Genomic DNA, 24,726 nt, shown 5'->3' on the forward strand with positions numbered 1-24,726 from the left:
ATAATTACCTAAATCATATACTTCATTTTCTAGATCTAACCCTGTTCTATGGGGGAGACCTTGCTTGTCTGGGAAACATGTTCTATTCAGAAGGGACATATCATTGGAGGATGACGTTAACGTGGACCATGCTCCACACGAACCATTATGTGAAAACGGATAAGGAAAGAGTGGCAGAACTCCCTTCGGTGTCTGGAAAGGGGGGAGTCGACCACACACCCAACAATTAGTGGCATTGCTGGTCTGGTGTGAATAATGTAACATCCTAATGAATGTATTATTTCGCATAGCAAGACGATAGGATAGCTCGTGAGGAGGCAGATCACTAAATGTGTGCTCTACTGTAGCATTAGGAAACTTGTTTACATGTGAACTTGGAAAACATAAATGTAATGCATAACTTGTGCAGGTAACCATTAAACTTAGAAACAATAAGAAACTTAGAATAATAATACATCATATAGAGTTTTGACTAACTCTCTCACTGTGGGGGTCTATCTCATACATGTCAGGAACCTGTCTAACCGTTTCACCCGAGAGGGACTTAGACAATTAAACTGGCTGACTTATTTTACTAGACCTGAGTTTTAATTTATACTCCTGTTGCGGAGTTTTCTCTAACAGAGGAACTTTTAGTTCAGAATCAAGTTCAAAGTCTGTTTTTAGGCAGTCTTTAGGAAATGTCTTATCACGAACTCCATGGAATTTCTTGACGTGGGACAGATGGACCCATCCCTTCCGGCCCTCTAACTTGACTGCGGTCCTTGTTGTAAGTAATACCATCCGAGGCTCCTTCCAACGGGGTTCCAGCGGACTTGAACGATCAAAATTCCGCACCAACACGAGGTTTCCTGGGATGACTTCATGCGGTTTCACCTCGGTGTTGTCTGGAAATGCGGCGGCAACCTGTGAACGACAAGAGTGTAGGGCAGACATCAAGGAAGCTAGGTAATCTGTCAGCATATTACTGGAAACATCTGTAATACTGCGGGGCCTAGGTGTACCCCACATGTTTGGGGGGCGGCCGAATACGACCTCATACGGGGACAGACCTGATCTGGAATGTGCAACCATCCTCATGTAGAATAGAGCAACTGGCAGGGCAACTAGCCAGTCTACACCTTTCTCTTTACATATCTTGGCAATACGTATTTTCAGGGTTTGATTATGTCTCTCTACGAGACCGGCTGCTTCAGGATGGCGCACACAATGGAACTTCCACTGGTACCCTAACAGAAGGGAAACATGTTTCATGAGTTCAGATGAGAATGGCTGGCCGTTATCAGAATACACGACCCTAGGGAGTCCATAGCGGGGAAAGAATTCACGAACCAACTGCCTGGCAGTGGTCGCGGCTGTGTAATCTGGAACTGGATATGCTTCTGTCCACCTGGACAAAGCGCATACAACTACGAGGACATACTTGAAACCTCGACATCGCTCCATCTGAATATAATCCATCTGGAGGACTTCAAAAGGGTGGTCAGGAGGTTGGAATCCACCTTGTTCCACCGGGACACTTTTACCTGGATTGAACTGACAACATATCATACAGGTACGGACTTTCTGCTTGGCTGCAGCTCGTAAGTGTTTGTTGAACCAAAGGTTCTGAATACTGTCTAACATAGCTTTCTCTCCTAGATGTGCTGGACTATGTGCGGTATTAATAATGACTTGAACCATAGAGTCGGGGAGAAACCATGTGGCTTTTCCCTTCGTCAACCATCCTTGATCTGTCTGGACCCCTCCTTGTTCGGACCATTTCTTGATTTCTTCGGGAGTAGCATGTAACTGTATGTCTATGACATCTTGTGTAGGGTCCTTGACTGTCATACAAGTAGTCTGATCTGGAGTGAGTGTCTGTGTCGTGTTAACTGGAATGTCTGGAGTCTGAGCTGTAAGCTTGGCTGTTCGATCTGCTAGATCGTTACCTTGGGAAATGATGTCAGTAACTTTCGTATGTGCCTTGCACTTCATGATAGCTATAGCTGTCGGTAAATGTATTGCATCTAACAGAGCTTGAATGAGGAGACCATGCTGAATCTTGGTTCCATGAGAAGTCATGAAACCTCTCTCCTGCCAGAGCACTCCAAAGTCGTGTACGACTCCGAATGCGTAACGTGAATCTGTATATATGTTTACTTTCAGGTTCTTGGCACGTATGCAGGCTTGGGTCAGAGCGACTAGCTCTGCTGCTTGAGCAGACAGGGTGTCAATACGATGTGTTTCTATAACTTCGGTTTCAGTAGTCACTGCATACGCGGCTACTAGTTCTCCTGTACTTGTTCTCATACATGAACCATCCACATAAAGTGTCAGGTCGGGGTTAGGTAATGCAATGTCTGTCAGGTCTTGTCTTGGCTTAGTCATAGTGTTAACAACTTCCACACAGTCATGTGTGGCAGGATTTGAAGTAACTGTCGGTAACAGTGTAGCAGGATTTAGAATGTTGCAGCGTCTGATTTCTATGTGTGGCTGGAACAGTGTCAGTTCATAACCTGTTAAACGTGCAATTGTCAAGTGCTGAGTCTGTGTTCGGTTTAAAAGAACTTCCACGGAGTGTGGAACTTGTACTGTCAGGGAGTGTCCTAACACTATGGAATCACTTTGTCTGATTGCTAGAGCTGTGGCTGCAACTGACTTGAGGCACGCAGGCAGAGCCTGGGCTACTGGATCTAATGTGCTCGAAAAATAAGCACAGGGCTTGTACTGTCCTGCTTGATCTTGTGTGAGAACAGATAATGCAGTACCGTCACGTTCTGTGACAAAAAGTGTAAAAGGCTTACTGTAGTTGGGTGTCGCTAGAACAGGTGCTTGACATAAGGCTTTCTTTAATTCATTAAAAACAAGTGTATGTTCCTGGGTCCAAGGGAGGACAGTCGATACGGCTGCCTCCTGTGTCGTTAACTGTATCAGTGGCTTGGCTAGAAATGCATACTGAGGAATCCATTGTCTGCAGTAAGAAGTGAGGCCAATAAAAGATCGTACCTCCTTCTGTGTTTTGGGTTGTGGAAGATTCGCTATTAACTGGATACGGTCTGGTGTCAACTGCCTACCCCACTTGGACAGTAAGTGTCCTAAGTAGACCACTTGCTGGACACAGAATTGTAATTTGGAAGGGGACACCTTGTGCCCCTGCTCGGCCAGAAAATACAGAACTGTAAGTGACGCACGCTCGCAGTCACGTTCAGAACGGGCTGTGATCAGTAGATCATCGACATACTGGAGCAGGGCAGTGTCAGTTGGCATGTGAATATTGTCTAGTTGTCTCTTAAGTGCTTGACTGTAAATACTAGGGCTTTCTGTGAAACCTTGAGGAGCTCGTGTGAATTTATAGCTCCTTCCATTTAAACAAAAACCAAAAAGGTACTGGCTGTCTGGATGAATGGGGACACTGAAAAATGCGTTCTTGAGATCGATAACTGTGAAAAATGTAGCTTCAGAATCAATGGCTGTCAATAGGGAAGAAATATCTGGGACTACTGGATACTGAGGTATGATACATTTATTAAGCTCTCGTAGGTCAATCACTAATCGATATACTGGAGGTGCATTTGAATCAGTACGTTTCAGGACTGGAATGATAGGAGAATTACATACATTGGAGTCAGTTTCTACAACCACTCCTTGAGCAATAAGCTCGTCGATAATTTTGGATAAGGCTGCTACAGCCTCAGGTGGCAATCTGTACTGTCTGATTCGTGGCAAAACTATACCTTGCTTGAGAGTCACACGATGGGGTGTGATGTGCATACATCCTACATCAGTTGGACCTTGCGCCCATAAATGCTGTGGTACATTTAATAATCTTGGATCAAAATCACGTAATACATAATGACCTTTAAAGTCGCGTAAAAACAATCGAACTCCTTCTGGGGAGCAGCAAATTACTGCACCTAATTCTTTTAACGTTTTAATGCCTAACAAATTTTCTGGACATGACTTCGTAAGTAACAAATCAGTAGTTCGGGACAATGGACCAACTTCTAGGGAAACTGGCTTCGAAATTTCATTAACAATCGGCTTTCCTGAAAATCCAAGGGAAACATTTTTAGAGCCTGAGAGCGGAGCCCCTGGAACCTCGTCATGACTGATAGTAGTCCTACTTGCCCCTGTATCAATCAGAAACTTTCTGTCTTTCCCTAATACTTGACTGTGTACATAGGGACCCTCTTGATCTACAGGTATCTCGATGAGAGGCAAGCCTACCTCCCTCTCTAGGCTGTTTCATGAATATGGCTGATACTCTGGATACTCTGACTGAGCATACTGGTACATTTGCTGTGTAACATGCTGTGTTGCAGCGATTGGCTACGGTGCTGGAACTGTCTGTTGTGCATTCTGTGGTGACTGAGAAGTCTGTGTAACTTGTTCTTGTCTAGGCGGACGTGGTCTTTCTTTAGTCTTACCAGTGGCTATGTTGTGTTTCAGAACTGCACACTCGTTTATAAAATGACCTGGCTGTTTACAATAATTGCAAGTCCCTTTAACGGGAGCTGCAGGATGACTGGCTTGATTCGGACCCCTCTTCTGACTGTCTTGTGGAACAGATTGTGCAACTAATACTTTCATTTTCGTGTCTTTCATACGTCTCCTTTCGTGTTCTTGCTCTTCCCTGATTCTATTCTGGTGATACTGGAGCATCTGTAGCATTTGTGACGGAGTATTAGCTTGCCAACTACTTTCGACTTTCAAAACTCGATTTTTAACTTGTGGACTTGAATTCTCGACTAGTTTGGTAACAAAAAGATGAGGGTACGATTCGCTACTCGTCTTCAGACCACTGTTGATAATAAAACATTTCTCAAATCTAGAATAAAAATCACTAGTGTCTTCATCCTGTTTCTGTTTGCATGCTGAGATTGCATCCCAATCTTCCTTTTTCGTGGCTAGTAACCTTGGCAAAACCTGTATCAATAACTCGGGCAATTCTTTACATTTGTCCCCAAGACCAGTACCTGGTACTCGTATTTTATCTTCAGCTTCTAGAGCTGTCCAATCAATCTTTTTCTCTCCCACCTCCCATTCTTTTTCCTTGAGTTTTTCATATACCCCTGCGGGCAACAGGACCTTTAGCATTTTAATGATATCTGGATACGTGTATTCTCCCATACGGAGCATGTCTTTTAATTCTCGATGGAACCCTGCTGGATCTTTGTCGTGACAGGGAATTAATTTTTTCATCTCTAAGAGTTCCATCTTTGTGATAGGGGTGTAAACAAATACTCGTTCTAGATCACCACCCGTTCCTCTAACTGGATGTACTTCACGTAACGGATGCTGTCTATCTATGTAAAATGATTTACTTTCTGGGGGTGGGACATGAACAAAATGCGGATTCAGAAACGTTCGATATTTGTGGCGCTGTTCTAGAATGATACTAATTAAATCAGTACCTAGACCTCTCCATCTATACTGGAGTAACTCGTTCAGAACATTATGTAACGGACCTGGATCAGAATGCTGTCCCTCATACAGTGTGATGAGGTGCTGGATCATATACATACCCACCAGTCGCTGCTCGGCTGGGGGCAGTTTCAGAAACATTTGTGCCACTATTTCGTCTGGAAAAGTGGTAGAATCAGTAGTCCATCGGACCGCTGATCGAGCTAGTTCTTGTTCATGCATGGTACTAAGTTCACTATAACCGATTCGTGATTTCAGAATGTGATCCGTAGCTTGGAATACTTGCTCAAGAGAACCTTGTTCTGGTGCTGGAGGAGGGAAAACTTTCTTGTGATCTAGGCGTGAATGTCGGTCGGGAAGTCTAGTACTACCTACATACGCTATTCTGGAGGGATTCTCGTCGTCTACCTCTTCAGTAGAAGAGTCGTCTTCTTTCTCGGACACTTGTGCTGCTTTGCGTTTCTCGTGTAACCTTATTATTTCCTTACGGATCTTCTTGTACATACTGTCTATACAGTTCTGTGTCTTGTGTCTTCCCTCGGCTATATGGTCACTCCACCTGGTCAGGACTTTCATTTCGGTCGGATCTTTAGTTGGATAATCTTGTTCCCTTATTAAACAATTAATTAGAAACTTTAAAAGCATGAGCTGAGTCTCGGCTTTCCTTTGAGACATGGCCTCGCCAATACTTCCTGGATCTGCTCCTGTACGGATGAAACGATATATTCTGTCTAGATAACCTTTCATATTCGGTAGGGTGTCCAAATATTCGGTCACCCGTCTTACACGCAATGAATACAGGACCATATCATCATCGCCTGGGACTGGATCATAACGGCATTCGGTAAGGGCTCGCTTGATATCTGCAACGGACTGGGGTCTGGGCGTACGCTGTAACGCACGTTCATGTAGCTCGAGTAATGTCACACGTCTGTGTTGAGGCGGGGTTCCAGGAGGACTTCCCCCCGTGGCCCCTAGACTAGAATCGTCAACGGGTATTGTACGTGCTGGGAGAGTGACTGATGTAGCAGGTACATGTACTGTAGGCTGGACCGGGGGTACCGTAACAGGTGCTGCAACGGGTGCCCCGGTGGCTGGAGGAACAGGAATTACATTATTTACGGGAGCTGGCGGAGCAGGATTTGCATATTCTGGGACTGTGTCGTCCAAATAGGACGAGAGAAAAATATCAGCTGCGGTCGGTTTGTGACGTAGCTTAATCGGAACTAATGGCGGAAAATTACATGGTGCTTCCGGGGTTGCTTTCGGCAAGCCCTCGGCAAGAAGAGGATACATACCCTTAATAAGGGCATTTCTCTGTCTGTCTGACTGTTCGGCTTTAACTCGTTCACCTACTTCGATTAATTCCCTTTCTTGGGCTCTTTCTGAGGATTCCCTACTTAATTCTGTCTTTCTGATTTCTTTTTCCGTTCTTCTGTGAGATTCTTTACGCCATAACTCGATGGCATCTTTCTGGGACTGTCTGGATTTCTTTTTCCATAATGCTTCTTCTACTCGCATGATGCACTCGGCATCCCATGTACCTGACACGGGCCATCTATATTTCTCCTCTAATTCCTTGGTGTACTCCACCCATAAGTCTAGATATAATATGGCGCTTAAGCCATGCTTATGATACATAAAATGACCTGGACTGTCCCTAGGCGGGACAGGAACTGCTTCCTCGAGCAGACCTTTTCTGGTTTTTAACTGACGTAACCTCGAGAACAGAGGCATAATTTAGGCTGGAGTCTGGACACAATACAATACACAATAGACACAATAATAACTGAAAAACAAATCACTCATACCACGACATTGAAAACACATGAAAATAACATTTAGAATAACAGTTCGGACGGAATACATGAATTTTCGAGAACTGAACTTACTAGAATGACTAGATGCACTGCTAAAACAGCACAAAACTTACCGGTCCCATAAAGAGACACGTCAGGCCCCGCATCCACCTAGGTGGACACTTCGTGTTGGATCTGTGTACCCAAACCCACGGACCAGAGACAAATTAATTGACCCTGTCTAGATACTACCCCAGCAACGGTACTCACCGGGCAGCAAGAACGGAAGGCCTCGGACTGGACTGGACTGCTACGACGACGGACTACGGACTTCGGACTTCAGTTACAGGTGGGCCTCCGGATACCTCGGACCTTGGACTCTCGGCTTGGGCTCTGGTCGGGACTCGCCGCGTTCCTCACCGCCTCGTCTGGACGCTGGACTGCAACCTCCGTCTCCTCCGTGGGCCTGAGGGATACTTGAAGCAGAAATATCTGCACGTGCACGGTATGGTTCCGTCACGGCTGCAGAGGATCAGGGGGCCTGCGTGGCTTCTCCGGCGCGTGGGGAAAGGGCAAGTCCCTGTTCGGGCGCCATTATGTGGTAAATAAATAATTAATTACCGGTACTATTTTTCAGAATAATCAATAAACAGGTAGCTCAATAAATAAGAGTCAAGATTCGAGGTAGCTGGAGTTTACAGGCTTTAATCAGGCATAAAGGACAGGAACAGGACAGCCTGCACGGGAAGGGAATGAAGGCAGCTGCCGGGGGCAGGATCTGGGAATAATAAGGTAACCTTTTGTAACAGTGCACAATATATATATATCAAAACAATTGCATTACATTCAATACAGTAGGCGTAGCAGTAGGCGTGACTCGTAGCAGTCGCGAAAGATAAGGGCAAAATGATGTAACAAGAAGGCGTGTACAGGGCGTATACATAGACATGTGATGTAAACGTAACAGAATATGTCATAAACGGGGCGGAAACATGGAGGGGGCTACCTGAGCAGCTGGGACCTCTAACCTAGTGGTGCGCGCAAATGGGCAATGACGTGTTACCAGGGAGAACTGGGGGCTATGACTTCTGCGCTAGAAGAGGAGACTAAAGTCTGGAGTGTCAGAGCGACATGTACCCAAGGCATATCTGGTATCTGGTGTTTAGAGTACATGTTGATAGAATCCAAAAGTTATCAGGGTAAAGGCTAATAGACTCTAAGACTGGTGCATGCATAATTCTACATGTATTGTGTGTGCAAGGAATATTCTATGAATATTAATACAGTATTTCTCTTACATGGAGACATAAAGGCTAGACCATGACAGAAACTATTGATGCGATTCAGTAGCTTAGGAATGCAGAGAAGGAGGGCTGGACTGATAACTAGAAACATAACATACTTTTGGCAGACTGGGAGGCAGAGCCAGGCCGGGCCGGGCACTGCGTGACAAGAAGTAAGCAAAGGGTCAGGGATGCAGGTGGGGGCTGTATCGCTCCTCGGAGAGGTTTCAGAAGACTGGAGCTGAATCTGAGTCCGGGCCCTTTTGAGGCCTAGAAACGGGGACAATTCAATGAATTAACGTGCACACTGTGAAATATGGCAACGTAGGTTTACATAGGCCTGATATTCGTTGTTTTCATGATGACTGGAAACTGGCATACTAGAGATGGACACAACTGTAATTGCGTCTTTAATCGATCAGAGGGGAATACATGCATATCGATCATGCACATATAACAAAATATGGGGAACACGTAGGCACATACAACATGGCAAAATTTACTTTTCCACAAGGTGTCAACCTTACAGTGGCATGACTGTAACTATATATAGAGAGTTATGCTTTTGGTAATTAAAAATACAAATGCCTCAGAGATAAAATTCTGTTCTAACAGAGCTCTGTTTGTTTTGCCAGATCATCGTTAGCTATCCGCCCACTAAGCAGCTGACGTCTGAGGAGCAAGATCTGGTCTGGAAATTCAGATACTATCTCACAAACCAAGAAAAGGTGAGTTGGTTTAAAACAATATGCTTATGAATATGAGTTTCTGTCCTCTCTTAATGCACCTTGATTGTCTGCACCCAACCAGTCACTTGGTTCTCTCAGAGGAATCCTGATCAATACTGAACTCAGTGTGGGCCAAGTCACTATCGCATTCCAGCCCTGCCGTCTGCGCCTGTTCCGTTCAGATTCAGAAAAGGGGGTGGTGATGGACAGAGTATCTGAATTAAGCAGAACACTCCTACCCAGTCAAGAGATCAGGGCTTGATCCATCACCGTTTTTTAGCTCACTGCACCATCCCAGTTCAGAACCTGGCTACATGAAAATTAGTCTGTCCCTGGCCCAGTGCATCATGGGAACAGGGCAGACCAAACTACCAAGCCAATTCTTTACTGGAAAGGAAACAAGCTTCCGGGGACCGGTTTCTGGCATTGCAGCCGTCTTCGGCCCGGCTTGCTTGAATCCTGATGGTGCAGTGAGCAAGGGACTCATGTCTTAGCATACCCTTCCACTTCTATAGTGGCCAAAATGATTCAGAAAAGGGGGTGGTGATGGACAGAGTATCTGAATTAAGCAGAACACTCCTACCCAGTCAAGAGATCAGGGCTTGATCCATCACCGTTTTTTAGCTCACTGCACCATCCCAGTTCAGAACCTGGCTACATGCAAATTAGTCTGTCCCTGGCCCAGTGCATCATGGGAACAGGGCAGACCAAACTACCAAGCCAATTCTTTACTGGAAAGGAAACAAGCTTCCGGGGACCGGTTTCTGGCATTGCAGCCGTCTTCGGCCCGGCTTGCTTGAATCCTGATGGTGCAGTGAGCAAGGGACTCATGTCTGAGCATACCCTTCCACTCCTATATTGGCCAAAATAATTCAGAAAAGGGGGTGGTGATGGACAGAGTATCTGAATTAAGCAGAACACTCCTACCCACTCAAGAGATCAGGGCTTGATCCATCACCGTTTTTTAGCTCACTGCACCATCCCAGTTCAGAACCTGGCTACATGCAAATTAGTCTGTCCCTGGCCCAGTGAATCATGGGAACAGGGCAGACCAAACTACCAAGCCAATTCTTTACTGGAAAGGTAACAAGCTTCCGGGGACCGGTTTCTGGCATTGCAGCCGTCTTCGGCCCGGCTTGCTTGAATACTGATGGTGCAGTGAGCAAGGGACTCATGTCTGAGCATACCCTTCCACTCCTATAGTGGCCAAAATGATTCAGAAAAGGGGGTGGTGATGGACAGAGTATCTGAATTAAGCAGAACACTCCTACCCAGTCAAGAGATCAGGGCTTGATCCATCACCGTTTTTTAGCTCACTGCACCATCCCAGTTCAGAACCTGGCTACATGCAAATTAGTCTGTCCCTGGCCCAGTGCATCATGGGAACAGGGCAGACCAAACTACCAAGCCAATTCTTTACTGGAAAGGAAACAAGCTTCTGGGGACCGGTTTCTGGCATTGCAGCCGTCTTCGGCCCGGCTTGCTTGAATACTGATGGTGCAGTGAGCAAGGGACTCATGTCTGAGCATACCCTTCCACTCCTATAGTGGCCAAAATGATTCAGAAAAGGGGGTGGTGATGGACGGAGTATCTGAATTAAGTGGAACACTCCTACCCAGTCAAGAGATCAGGGCTTGATCCATCACCGATTTTTTGGCTCACTGCACCATCCCAGTTCAGAACCTGGCTACATGCAAATTAGTCTGTCCCTGGCCCAGTGCATCATGGGAACAGGGCAGACCAAACTACCAAGCCAATTCTTTACTGGAAAGGAAACAAGCTTCCTGAATCGTTTTGGCCACCACAAGCGTGGAAGGGTATGCTCAGATGTGAGTCCCTTGCTCACTGCACCATCAGGATTCAAGCAAGCCGGGCCGAAGACGGCTGTAATGCCAGAAACCGGTCCCCGGAAGCTTGTTTCCTTTCCTGTAAAGATTTGGCTTGGTAGTTTGGTCTGCCCTGTTCCCATGATGCACTGGGCCAGGGACAGACTAATTTGCATGTAGCCAGGTTCTGAACTGGGATGGTGCAGTGAGCTAAAAAACGGTGATGGATCAAGCCCTGATCTTTTGACTGGGTATGAGTGTTCTGCTTAATTCAGATGCTCTGTCCATCACCACCCCCTTTTCTGAATCGTTTTGGCCACCACAAGCGTGGAAGGGTATGCTCAGATGTGAGTCCCTTGCTCACTGCACCATCAGGATTCAAGCAAGCCGGGCCGAAGACGGCTGTAATGCCAGAAACCGGTCCCCGGAAGCTTGTTTCCTTTCCAGTAAAGATTTGGCTTGGTAGTTTGGTCTGCCCTTTTCCCATGATGCACTGGGCCGGGGACAGACTAATTTGCATGTAGCCAGGTTCTGAACTGGGATGGTGCAGTGAGCTAAAAAACGGTGATGGATCAAGCCCTGATCTTTTGACTGGGTATGAGTGTTCTGCTTAATTCAGATGCTCTGTCCATCACCACCCCCTTTTCTGAATCCTGTTCCGTTCAGAGCAAAGGGTGTTAGTTCTGCAGTCCTTGGTAAGTAAGTCCAACCACCCGAAATAAACCCATACCCTACGACTTGTATTGTTATACTAGCAGAGAAGCACTGTTCCCCAGAGTGTGAGTTGACCTGACTTTCGAAAGTATTCTACCAACCTGTTTCTCACGCTGATCGTCACCCGGAAAGCACCAGTTGAAGAGCATTTTATTTAAAAAGATTGTTCCTTCGCACAGGGCAGAGGACTGACTATATGAGGCTCTTCTACTCTCACAGCCAGCGAGGCGGGCAGTTTCAGGGAATGGGGAAGGGCGGGAGCACGCTGGGAACATTGATTGTGCTAGGTCAGGAATCTCACAAGTACAGGTACATGCGAGCATTTAGGCATGCAGAGATCGACACACATTCATACACCATGCTCATTCCAGTGAGGCACATACACAGACAGATACAAACACAGGCATCACACGTGCAGGCACAGCTAAATACATGCATAAATGGGCGCAGAGGTTCGTGGAGAATGCAAAGGTATCTGTGGATCCATGCATGACTAGATGAATGTATGTGGTGGTGCATTGATGGATACTTGGATAGTGTGGGTGTATACATGGACGGATGAGTGGCTGGGTGAAGGGATGGCTATGGGTAAGTTAATTGACAGATCTGGAATGCATAGATGGATGGATATCCCAACCATTCATCCATCGCTTTACTAATGTATTAACTTTTCACCCCTTTACCTTTTGCTTATCTCTAGTCATTCACCCCTTTATCCTTACCGACTCATTCAAGCATGGATCCACTTGCCTGTTTATCTGTGCACTTAATAACTTACCCTGTAATATGTGGTGGCTGCGCTTCCTGGGCTGCGACAGGCTGAGGGATGAACTTTTCGTAGGGCAAGCTTGCGTAGCGGGGACAATGATGGAGCCGACCCACTAGACACACTGTCGGAAGTGACAGGCCCTGAGCGGCCGTCCTCCTTTTATTTATTCCCCGCAGGCCACACCTGGCCTGCGGATGTAGGGGTGCATGTGGTGGAAACACTAGACTACGGACTATTACATCCCTATCCAACTTTGTCCTTTGTTTGTCCTTACTTGTTCCTATGCCCCCAAAGTTACAAAATTTACCTTAGATCTTACAGACAGGCGTAGTCTCTCAGCCTCTGGCTCGGGGTGGATTTGGCCGCAGGCTGTACCGTTGGGAACCAGGGCGCCCTCCTCTGCTGTTTGGACTGGGGCTTCCGGAGCCTGCCTCCCGGGGAGGGGAGGACAGGACTTCAGCGGCCTCGCTGGGCTGGCTACTGGGTGGTTCCCCGGCATCGTCTTCGGCCACGGCGGTGGCCCGGAGGCTTGGCTGGTCACTCGAGGCCTCTCTGTGGTGTTCCGGTGGGACTTCTTTGAACCACAAAGTATTTCGGGACACTTCCTACGCTCCTTTGCGGGCCGTTACCATTGTGCCGTGATTTGCTGTGACTGTCCAGGTGCCAGGTTCGTAGCGCGTCTGGAATTTACCTCCCTGACGTCGGTTTTGCAGGATGACTGTTGCCCCTTGTTGGAGCCTCCTGGGGGTGGCTCGGCGACGAATACTGGCTTCCTGGTTTTGTCGCCGCCTTCTCTCTTGCGTACCTTTCACATCCTGGGGAGGTGACGACCATCCTGGGGAAGTTGGTAGGAGGTCTCGCCGGGGTCCTTGAAGCATGAGGGCGCACGGGCTCAGTTGGGTTGCGCAGTGGGGGGTGCTCCGATATTCTCTCAGGAACTCGTGGAGCCGGTGTTCCGGGTTCGCCTGTTCCACAACGGATATGCGAAACACTTTCTTCAGCGTGCCCATGAAGCGTTCTACGTCTCCATTTGCTTGTGGCCACTGTGGGGTGATGCGACGATGGGTGATTTTGCGTTGTTGAAGGAATGTGGCAAACTCAGCTGCTTGGAATGGGGGACCGTTGTCGCTGCGAACCTCCTGCGGGAAACCGAACATCGCGAAGACCTTTTCCAGGACAGGTCCTACGTGACTGAACGCTGTTGATACAACAGGCTCGACCACGGGGTACTTTGAGTAGGCATCCATGATGACCAGTGTGTGTCGTCCTCCTGGAAAACTTCCGAAATCCATGCTTATTTTGGACCACTGTACCATGCAGGCGTCTTCGGTGATGACCGGGATGGGCTTCTCTGGGTCACACATCAGCTGGCATGATGCGCATCGCCTGACATACCATATCTTCGAGCTCCGGGAACCATACCTTTTCCCTCATCCGCGACTTCATTTTGGTGATGCCTTGATGCTCTCCATGGGCCAGCTGGACAGCCCCATGCTTGAGGCTCTGAGGAATGACTAGCCGGGGCCCTCGCATCAGGACGCCATCTCCGGTGGCACTTAGTTCGTGGCGGACTCTCCACATCTTCGTGAGAAGCTCCCGGTCTCTTGGGGTCCACGAGTTAGCTTGGCGCAGATAGTCGGTCCAGGAACCCTCTTGTACCGCTCCCAGCGTCTTGGAGTACACTGCATCGGTGGCCGCTGCTTCTTTCACCTCGTCCAGTGAAATGCTCTGGGGGCACGACGTGAGGGCCCCCCAGTGGGCGAATTCTTCGCTGTCGTCATCCTCTTCGAGTTGGTCCACCTGAGCGGGGTGTCTCGAGAAAAAATCGGCGGGGTTTTTGGATCCCGGGCAGTATACGACCTCCATCTCGTAGGGTTGTAGTTGGACGGCCCACCGTTCAATTCGTGGCGGCGGATGCGGCGCAGTTCCTTTAAAAAGAGGGACCAGGGGTTGATGGTCGGTCACCATGGTGAACGGTTGCCCTCGAAGGTAGGGGTGGAAGTGCTTGCAGGCTCACTTGATGGCGAGCGCCTCACGCTCGATCTGTGCATACCTGGCTTCCGTCGGGTGAGAGCCTTGCTGGCGAATGCTAGGGCGGCCCACTGACCTGGTCTACGCTCCTGAGCTAGTACAACTCCGAGCCCGACGGGGCTCGCGTCCACCAATACTTCTGTCGGTTTAGTAGGGTCGAAGTATGCTAGCGTGGCCTCAGAACCCAGTGCCAGGCTGCATCCACCTTTGTGAGGGCTCGGAGAGGTTAGCTTCTGGTGGCGAGGCCTGGTATGAAACGCCCGCAGTAGGTGGCCATACCCAGGAAGCTCCTTACTTCCGTCGGTGTGGTCGGGGGGGGGGTGTTCTTGATGGCCTGTGATTTTCTCCGGCCTACTTGAATGCCGTCTTGGTTGAACACGTAGCCAATGAACTCAAGTGAGGTTTGGAAAAACTGGCATTTTTCTCGATGGACGGTTGCTCCATGGGCGCTAAGGCGTTTCAGGGTTTCACGGAGGTGTTTGTGGTGATCCGCGGCTGTTGCTGAGTGGATGAGGATGTCGTCACTCAAGTTCAACACTCCTGGCAACCCTGACAGTAGTTCCCTTATGGTGTTCTGGAACACTTCAGCCGCCGATGATATTCCGAAGTTTAATCGTTTATACATCCGGAGCCCTAAGTGAGTGCTGAAGGTTGTGATGAAACGGCTCTCCTCCGCCAGGGGTAGTTGGTGATAACCTGTGTTCAGGTCGATCTTCGAGAACCACTTCGACCCGTTGACGTCTGCGATGATGTCATCCATCGTGGGTGTTATGTGGCGTTCCCTCTTTATCGCTTTGTTAGGCAGGCTCATGTCAATGCATAGACGGATGGCTCCTGGCTGCTTGGGTTTTTCCGCGATGACCATCGGGGACACCCACGGGGTGGTCCGGATACCTTCTCGATGACCCCTTGCTCTTCCAACTTTTCCAGCTCCTGCTCTACAAGTGGTCGCAGGTGGAAGGGGATCCGTCGATGCCGCAGGGCGACTGGGGCCACTGACGTATCGATGTGCAATATGATGGGCTCGCATTTGATGCATCCCAGGCCTTTGAACAGCTCAGGGAACTGCGCCAGGAGTTCTTCTACCTGGTGCGTCCGGATCCTCCTGGCGAACGCGATCAACTTCAGGTCTTCGGTGGTGTGGCTTCTCAGGAGGGTGTCTGCTTCTCTATCGATAACATGGATTGTGGCCGTTACATCGAGGTCATCCGCTTTAATAGGTACCGCCATTTTCCCTTTTAATGGCAGGGGTGTGTCAGATCCATACGCGTATATCCTGGACTTGGATGAAACTACAGGAGGGCGAGGACGCAACTTTCGGTATTGCTGTAGGCCCATGACGTTGACTGTGGCTCCGGTGTCAATAACCACCTTGACATCCGTCCCTGTCACTTGGACTACACAAGTGTGTTGGGGTCTTGGACGCTGTTTTAGTTCTTTTGCGAACGACACTATGTATGCTTCTTCGTCATCTTCGTCTGACGAGTCTTCCACGGTTGGAAGATGTCTCGCGGTCTTGTTCTAGGTGTTGTCAGGTGGTGCGGTGTCTGTTACCGACAGCTGTCGGACCGCTCTCGTTGGAGGTCTCTGCCCTCGGGAGTTCCGGGTATTGCTGCGCCGTCTGCAGACAGATGCAAAATGATTGGGGATGCCACAGTTGGTGCAGGTTTTTCCTTGAGATATACAGTCCTTGGCGGCAAGGGGTTCGTGTCCACAGTACCCACATCTCGTTCTGGGTGCATCTCCTCGGGGTCTTCTGGGTTGGTCTCCTCTTGGTTTCGTTCTTACTGCATCTGCCCGCTCTGTCTTGATGGCCTCCGCCTTTCCTTGGGACTTGGTCAGCACCTGATCCATCTTGCTGCGGACAGGTCATGAGACCTGGCTAGTATCAGGATATCTTTCAATGTGATCCTTGGCTTCCGCAGTATGAGGCCACGCAACGTCTTGTCGCGGCATCCCTGAATGAGTTGCCTCCTGATCGCTTTCGGCTGATCTTCGTCCGTGCAGGTGCTGGCTAGTTCCCAGACGCGGGCATAGAACAAGTCCATGGACTCGCCTTCCCTCTGGCGTGCTTGTCCTAGCTTGAAGACCTCGAAATCCGGGTTCAGTTGCGGGTCGAAAGGGCCGTTGAGCGCCGTCACGGCAGCGTCGTAGTCATCTGCCGCCCCGGTGTTAGGTAGATGCTTGAACAATTTGAATATCTCGTCTCGGGCATAGCGGAGTAGCAGGGACCTTTTAACTGCCTTGTCTGTTTCCCGGGTGGCGACAAAGTAGTTGTCTAGGCGTTCTATCCATATCTTTCATCTGGGGGAGGCAGTCGCTGGGCCTTCCAATTCGCTGAACGGGGGTAGGACCCCTGACGTCGCGTGCTGGAATGGGATGCGGATGGGCGCGGCTGCTGCGTCGTCATCTCCCATGTTGCTTGGCCGGGGCGCGTCAGGACTGGCGTGGCAGTCTTTGAGGATGGGCCCTGTGCTGTGTATCGTCTATGGCGTTGCGGCGGCGTTTTTCCGTGTCCTTGGGCCACCCCGTCGCGAGTGGGTCTTCTCCTCCCTTCCCCACTCCTTACTGTGTGTGCTGGATGGGCTTCTTTCCTTAGCGTCGTGCCTCTCACGGGCTTTTCTCAGGGCCACCTTTCCTCTTATTCCCTTTCTTTTGCCAGTGCTTGTTTCTTTTTTGTTTCTTCTTGTCTAGGCAGCTCAGGGTGGCCGGTGCACAGGTACTCCTCAGGTATGGGACAGGGCTGAGGGAGTGACACCCAAGACGATGACTCTTGTTCCAGCAGAAACCGGAGGGCAGTCAGGCTGTGTAGTTCCAGGGCTCAGGCACGCCGGGTGAGGCAGCACCCCCTTCCCCCTTTACACGGGAGGCATGTGATGCACAAGGCCGATCTGCTGGTCTTCAGGGCGTACAAGAGCTCCACGTGCCCTCTAGAGGCAGCTGCCAGACTGACCAGACGCTGTAGCAGCAGCGCCGCAGGGGCCGCGTAGGATTACCGCAGGTCCGCGGCGGTGCCAGACGGGAGAGGACTGACGGGTTTTCAACGGGGGAAACGCGTGTAGACAGTGGGTTCACGCTGTGGCTTTGCGGTGCACGGGCAAGGGTTGGGCCCCCTCCGCTCATCGCCAGTGTGGTGGCTGCGCGTCCTGGGCCGCGGCAGGCCGAGGGGTGAGCTTTTCGTAGGGCAAGCGTGCGCAGCGGGGACAATGATGGAGCCGACCCACTAGACACACTGTCGGAAGTGACGGGCCCCGAGCAGCCGTCCTCCTTTTATTTATTCCCCGCAGGCCACGCCTGGCCTGCAGGTGTAGGGGTGCATGTGGTGGAAACACTAGACTGCGGACTATTACATAATATGCAGTCCCTTCCGGATTCATGCACACCCTCGTGCATCAGTGTATTGACTCACTCGGTCACCCACCACCACAGATACGCCCTTGTACTCGTTTAAAAAAAGCCACCGTTAGGGTCGCGTGCTCGCCCTCGAACTCGTCATTGCAAATAAAATATAAAACAGCGAAGCCGAGATCTCACAGCAGCGCTTTATTTTCTCCTGCACATGGGCATTCGGATTTGTATCAGATGCGAATATTCCAGTGCATGTTCATTAAACGACGATCTTCGTTTCATGCCTTACAGATAATGACATAGCCCAATTAGCAGTAGTGTCATTTTACCCTTTGTTTTAAGGTGTTTTTCCAGTTTTCCCCGCGGGCTTTTCTGGGACGAAGATAAGTGACAGCGTTTAAGCGCAACTCCGTGAAGGATGACTTCTGATTAAACGTAGCAGGAGTTTTAAAGTATAAAGAATGCGAATTTCCAGTGTTTGAAACCCGTGAAAGACCCTTTCCAGAATACCTTGGGCGGCGGGTGGCGCGTGATGGAGCACGCCAGGCAGGCTGATAGATTTGTTAATAAGCATTGGCAATGCCTGTATGCAGACCTTCCTGGATTTTGCTGCCTTAGGACGGCAAATTGTGCGCCAAAACCCAAATCTGGCGGTCTCAAACCCCAAAAGGTGCGGTGTTTTTGCGTCAGGCCGAAAATGTGCGTGTCATAAAAATACTGCTCGTTCTTTGGCATGTCGATCCTGGACAGTCTGCAGTGCCAGGTCACAATCTGTGACCCGACCGAGTGTCGAGCAGAGTGCAGATTTAAATGTGAAAACTCTACTTTTTCTGCCATGTGATTCTGACAACCTCAGTTTTAAAGGTGTACAGGGCAGCGGGGCGGAGGGGTGGGGGGGGGGGGGCAATTTGGTGAGCACAGGAGACCTGTAGAGGGGAGTTGGTGGGAGACGGAGAGTGTCCTTGGGAATGGAGCTGGTGGAATTCAGTCACAGGAGTTGCCGGAGAGAGAAGCACAGGGGGTGGTGGTGAGTGAAGAACAGTCAAGGAGCTGTAGGGATGTGGTGGACATCAGACAAAGGGAAGAGGAGAGGGAGGGGGCCTGGGCTATATGCAGGACGCTAGGAAGCATGCTAGCACAAGAGGCGGTTGTGCGCATGTGCAAGCTGTTAGCATGCAACAGAGGAACCTAACACCTCCGCTAGCTGCTGGCCTGTTGCTGACCCTCTCTTTATTGGCTCAGTGGCAGCTAAGAGAGAAACATCAGTTTAAAAAAAAATAAAAAATAATGCAGGACTTTTACAAAAGTGCTGGTTTTGCAATTTTTTTGCAAATCGCAAAAAATCCGATATCCTGGGGGGTTCTGCATGTGCCTGGCTTGTAAAAGAAAGTGCCAGCTCTGTCATCGATAGTTTAAGCATTCAGTAAGTCGACTACACTGCACTCTGTAACTCATCCAACTCGTCTACACACGGACTAATTATTTTATTCATTTATTCGCCCACTTACACAATCACTATAAAGCACTGACACATATTGAACTTTGTCGCTATCAGCCCACCACACTGCTGAAGTCCAACCGAAAATAAAGCCCTTCTAAGGTTTCCATGCATACGCACGTCCAGATTTGGTTGCAAATATTTATCTTACTTGGCCCCATTCCAGTGGAACAAACCTCCTCTTCATATCCGTATCTGTTCCAATTTTACGAAGTTTAAGAAGTTTTTAAAGACGTGGATGTTCTAAAGTGCACCTGTGTCCTGAATAGCAAAGTGCTGAGCTACTCCTTTGGGAGTGAGTCGTGCGCTATAGCAAGTGTGAATAACATGTAAATGTAAATGTAAATGTACAGGAATTTATATAGCGCAGATCACCAAGCGGTTTCTAAGCGCTTGCTTAGGGAACCCGTCCTGGTATTCCCCTGTGAGATAACCCCGGCAGGGTATCCGCAAGGTGAAAGCCAGGCATCCCGCCGCGAGGGGCCGTTGTGGAGATTAAGCAAGCTATTGCCCAGAGTCGCAGAGTGTGAACCCGTGAATCGAGTAGGCACCGGAGTGAGAATTGTCGAGTCCATGGACATTTTAGGACTCAAGACCCCGCCGAGCCGGGAATTGAACCCTGGTCCCGGGCTGACCTCTGCTTCCAGGTCTGCCTCCTCTAACCAGTGAGCCACACTTCTCCACAGTAGCAGTAACAATAGAATGCACCCTGGATCAATCTTTTTGCCATTGCAGAGAACATGCAGTGTCAAAAACTTTTGCTCACTGGAGTTTTCGAAGGCAGTCGTGCTTCTGTGATACCTTCCTCCAACATTGGGGGTCAAGACTTCTGTTTGCCTTTCCGCCCCTCCATCTCTTGTCCAGAGTACTGAAGGCGATTAAGGGAGAGCAGGCACACGTCATCCTAGTGGCTTTGGACTGGGCGAGTAGTGTGATGCTCAGAACCTTTTGGCTCTGAGCATTTGTCCTCTGATTCGGCAACCTTTAGCGCCAGGAAACCCTTTTTGGGTAGCTGTCGCGCTTTAAAAGCCCAATAAATAAATAAATAAACCTCTTTGGAAGAATCTGCATTTGCAGCAACAGGACCGAGTCTTGCACCGAAGGATGCACAACTTACATCTCCATGCTTTGAGACTAAAAGACGACAGCTGATAGCTTTTGATCTTCCTCACGAAGTGGTTATTGTCATTTTGGCAGCCAAGCATCCATCCGTAAAATCTGCCTTTGCAGGATCCGGGGAGAAGTTTGTTGCTTGGTTTTCTTCCTTTACATCCAACCACTGAATGCAAAATTATCAGACATTCTCCTGTTTTGTTTGTCCTTAGCCTAGCAAGACCTTGCTGTGTGGCCAACTAAAGGATACCTTTCGGACTTATTACATTTGCCTGATCAGCCATCCCTCAAGTCACCTGTTTTGATATGTTTTTCTAAAGTGTCGATCCATATGTTTCCGCCAACGTTTATGAAGCTACAGTGGGACCTTAATTTGGTACTCACTTAGCTGTTGTGTAACCCTCCTCACAAACTCATGCACTCTGCCTGCTAACTATCAAGGCAGCATTCCTCATCACCATGACATGGGCTAGCCGAGTGAGCGTGCTATAAGCTTTGTCTGTAGACCCACCATATACAGCTTCATTACTGGACAAATGAGTCCTCCAGACAAAAGCGGTATTCCTGCCCAAGATAGTCACACCTTTCAACATAGGGTGACCCAACACCTTGCCAGCTTTTTATGCACCATCGTATCCCTCCCATAAGGAGGAACCGCTTCACTACCTTGACCATTAATGGGCGCTTAGCATATATGTAGACTGAACCATGGACTACAGACAGGATGGCTAATATTTGTCTGTTTCTTGGGGGCTAAGAAGGCCAAAGCAGAGCAAAATTTGACTATTTTGAGATAAATTATATTAGGCACCAAAACTGGACAGGAAGCAGCCACCGGAAGGCTTGCGTGCTCACTGCACCAGAGCTAAGGCTGCTACCACTGCCCTGGTGCACGGTGTGCCAGTTCTGGACATTACTCAGGCTGCCACATAGGCATCCCTACATATGTTCATGATACATTACTGCATGGATAGCCAGGAATGGTGGGGACAGGCATTTCACCTGATCTGTCTTGCAAGATTTACTGGTCTTAGTTTTTCTAGAGATCAACCACCCGAGGAGGTGGATGGCTTTGGTATGTAAAAACTAATGTAGGAGGCCCTTTTGAAAAAACAACAATATGCAATTGCTTTTGAGTGCGATGTATAAAGATATTTATATCAATTACTCATATCCAGATTCATTCACATAATCATCTCTAAAAAGAATTTCAGTTGAAGCAGAAAGAATGAGAGTAGATTACACACAAAAGGGTTTTTTAAATGTTTAGTGATTCCATGAAATTCATAAACCAATTGGACACTCATCGTAAAATCTTCTTTTAACCCCTTCCATGCTGATGACGGCCCCCGTCCGCCATGCACTACGGTGGGCGTATGCTGATGACGGCTGAGGGCCGTCATGAACCCGCCCACTCATTAAAAGCGCCGCACAGGCGCAGAATCGTGGCCGCGCCCAAGGGGTTAATAGTACAGCCTTCAGCCAACGTGTGTTTTGTGACTCCTGCCACGTTCTCAAGGCTGCAACGACATAAAAACAAGATCTACAAGATCATGTATAATGTAATTGACTATTTATTCTAGTCCTCATCAGTACATTATATCGTTTATCCCTAAGCACCCATTTGTTGTTATTCTTATAACAAATGATTCATGGAAAAATGAAAAATAAACATTTGTTTATAACATACATTACCACTAGTTTTCAAGTTGAGAACCACAGACCTTTCCATTTTATCATTTACATACCTGCTGCGCCCAATCACAAGCTTTGAAAATCCTGGGTTCTTATTTAGATTAATTTAGGAGCTAAAGAAATAATTTCAAAGCTTCCGGAAGTGCATAACTGAGCAAACATCAAACAGTTTACTTCAAACACCTTAAATCCACGTTCCAGGTCACTTCAGCCTTCCCTTGCATACTGAATACGAATTCAATCCCTCGATAAAGCCATTGCAGGCTGCCCATACACTTAGTGAGATATTTTTAAAATTTTGAAAGTGGCTTGCAAATCAAAAAACTGAAAAATCACAGACACAAAGATCAAAATCCAATATAAAGGGGCAATATTCTTCCATCATCTTACCCAGGGCACAAGTCCTAAACAAATAAGTAAGGGGACCTACTAGGTTGGACAGTAAGCAGATGACATCATGGCGTGTGACATCATTGCACCTCACGTTGCATGTGGAATCACAGGAAGTGGCATCTGTAAAATAATTAAATAAAAACATAGGTATTTAAATGGCTATTTGTTGGGGTTTTTATGAAGTAAAAAAACCTGCTGCCAAATCCTAGTTTCTCTTAGATGCTTGTTAAGTGTTAACAAGCTGTGTGCTTTTGTTTCCCCTTCACTGCTCTTGCACATAGGTGTGAGACTGTAGATAACTCTCATTCAGGATTGTACTGCACAAAAGAGCTGATGGCCTTTACATTAGCTCTTTGTCTTGGCCCAGCTGGAGGGGGAAATAAAACAAGCATTTGCAATGCAATAGGTCTCGCAATTACGATATTTTGAGCTATTGGCATTGTACATGACAATGCCTTGTATTTATATGTTTAAAAAACAACACATAAATAAAAGGCATTGTTATTTACATCACCAATAGGTTTAAGTTTATATCCCCTCGCCCCTCCCCGTCCAGACCCATGGCCTCATAGAGCCAAGGGGGGAGGGAGGGCCCCACCCCCCCCCGAGCTGGCCTTATTTTCATGCTTAAAATTCTCATTAGGATCGTTTAACAAACACCATACTCTCCTCTAGAAACACAGTCAGAGCATAAATTTTGTGCAAGAATAACAAACAATGCTCGCTGAAAGACACCCACACCGTAGACTCTCCTCGAGCTGGGCATGGGGTGGGAACCAAGGGGAAAACAGGGCCAGGGGCCCTGCAGCACACCCCACGGTAGAAAAGGCATGGCTGCTTCCTAACACAGCTTAACTCGTAAAAAAGTATATGCAGGTCGCAGGTTTTTCTTAAAAAAAAATAAAAAGAATAAACACGCCAAATACTAAGGCTGTCTTGTTTTTCACCACTTCCAGTCTCCTTTTCTCGCTCTTTCTCATCTTTCCCATCCCAATTATTTTCACCTTTCAACATCTCTTGCTGAGGGTCAAAGTCTGATGGCGAAACTAAGTCTTGGGCAATTACCGGCACACAAGAAGCACTGGGCAAGTAACAAGCCAACACCCAACATCAATTACTACAAACTGACTCGTTACAGCACACAGACTCAAATGAATCCATGCCACTACTCCGGAAATGGAAAATAACGTTGCGGTTCAGTACGCTGAGGAACTGGATCGTGAAAAACTCCTGAGGACCTGGCTTTTTAACACTCTGTTGCTTCCTGGTTCTTCTCCTCACTTCTATTCTTTTGGGCAACCCCTGATAACAATCTACTAGGCAGAGGAGTCAAATCTGATCCAATGAGGACTGCCGGATCTCATTGGGCAGAGTCCACATAAGTGATGCTATGGTCGTGTACTTCGTTCTAGGTGAAGTGGCACCGAGTGATGGGCAACACTGTTAAGTCTGAGAATTGGGACATGGTGGACGTGTGCACACATGATGGAAACGTTGGGTGGCAGTGTGCACTGTCAATCTTTTCATGTTGGACCTGTGCAGAGGGTAGTGTTCATGTGCAGGCTACCGCTCTGTATGCATAAGTGCAGGGTGGTATACAAAGTCAGGATGACGGTTTGTGGAAAGTATTACAACCTGCATGTGCATGGTTTTCTGCCCAGCATAGACAGCTGTGGTATTGTTGGGGTGACTAGTGTTTAGTGTGCAGTGAGTCTGGAATCCAGCATGACAGATCAGGTATGCACACACATAGAGTACAAGCCCTCACCTACTCACCGAACCAGTTGCAGGCGCCTCTCAGAATTTTATTATGCACATATAATGAAATAAATAATGAAATACCAGCATTTGTAAAGCGCACTGCTACCTCCGGAGAGGTGTCCCGGTACTGGGGGCCATCAGGAAGATTAATCAAGCTATTGCCAAGAGTCCATGGTGCTGGGCTAACCTGCTGCCGGTGATGGGAATGGAACTGTGAACCCCGTGGTCGGGAGTCAGGCACCCTGGCTGCTGCGCCACACCTCTTCCGCACCCTGTGCGCAATATTTAAAGTGTGCAGGGAGCGACTAGGGTGATACATGCTGCTGGAGTTGGTGTCCCTTGTGCAGGAGGTTAGTCTGTAC

The 24,726-nt window shown here is 48.3% G+C and overlaps 1 protein-coding gene across 2 annotated transcripts in view; it reads left to right on the forward strand.

Moving 5' to 3' along the window:
* PIK3C3 (phosphatidylinositol 3-kinase catalytic subunit type 3) overlaps positions 1–24,726 on the forward strand; it is an 875,540-nt gene that overhangs the window by 313,395 nt on the left and 537,419 nt on the right. For both annotated transcript variants that reach the window (XM_078674734.1, XM_078674732.1), the window contains one exon: positions 9,124–9,216. In XM_078674734.1, the coding sequence (XP_078530860.1) occupies positions 9,124–9,216 (93 nt within the window). The remainder of the gene's footprint in view (positions 1–9,123; positions 9,217–24,726) is intronic.

This window comes from Lissotriton helveticus, chromosome 2_1 (genome assembly GCF_964261635.1).
Source record: "Lissotriton helveticus chromosome 2_1, aLisHel1.1, whole genome shotgun sequence".
In the NCBI taxonomy this organism is placed as follows: Eukaryota; Metazoa; Chordata; class Amphibia; order Caudata; family Salamandridae; genus Lissotriton; species Lissotriton helveticus.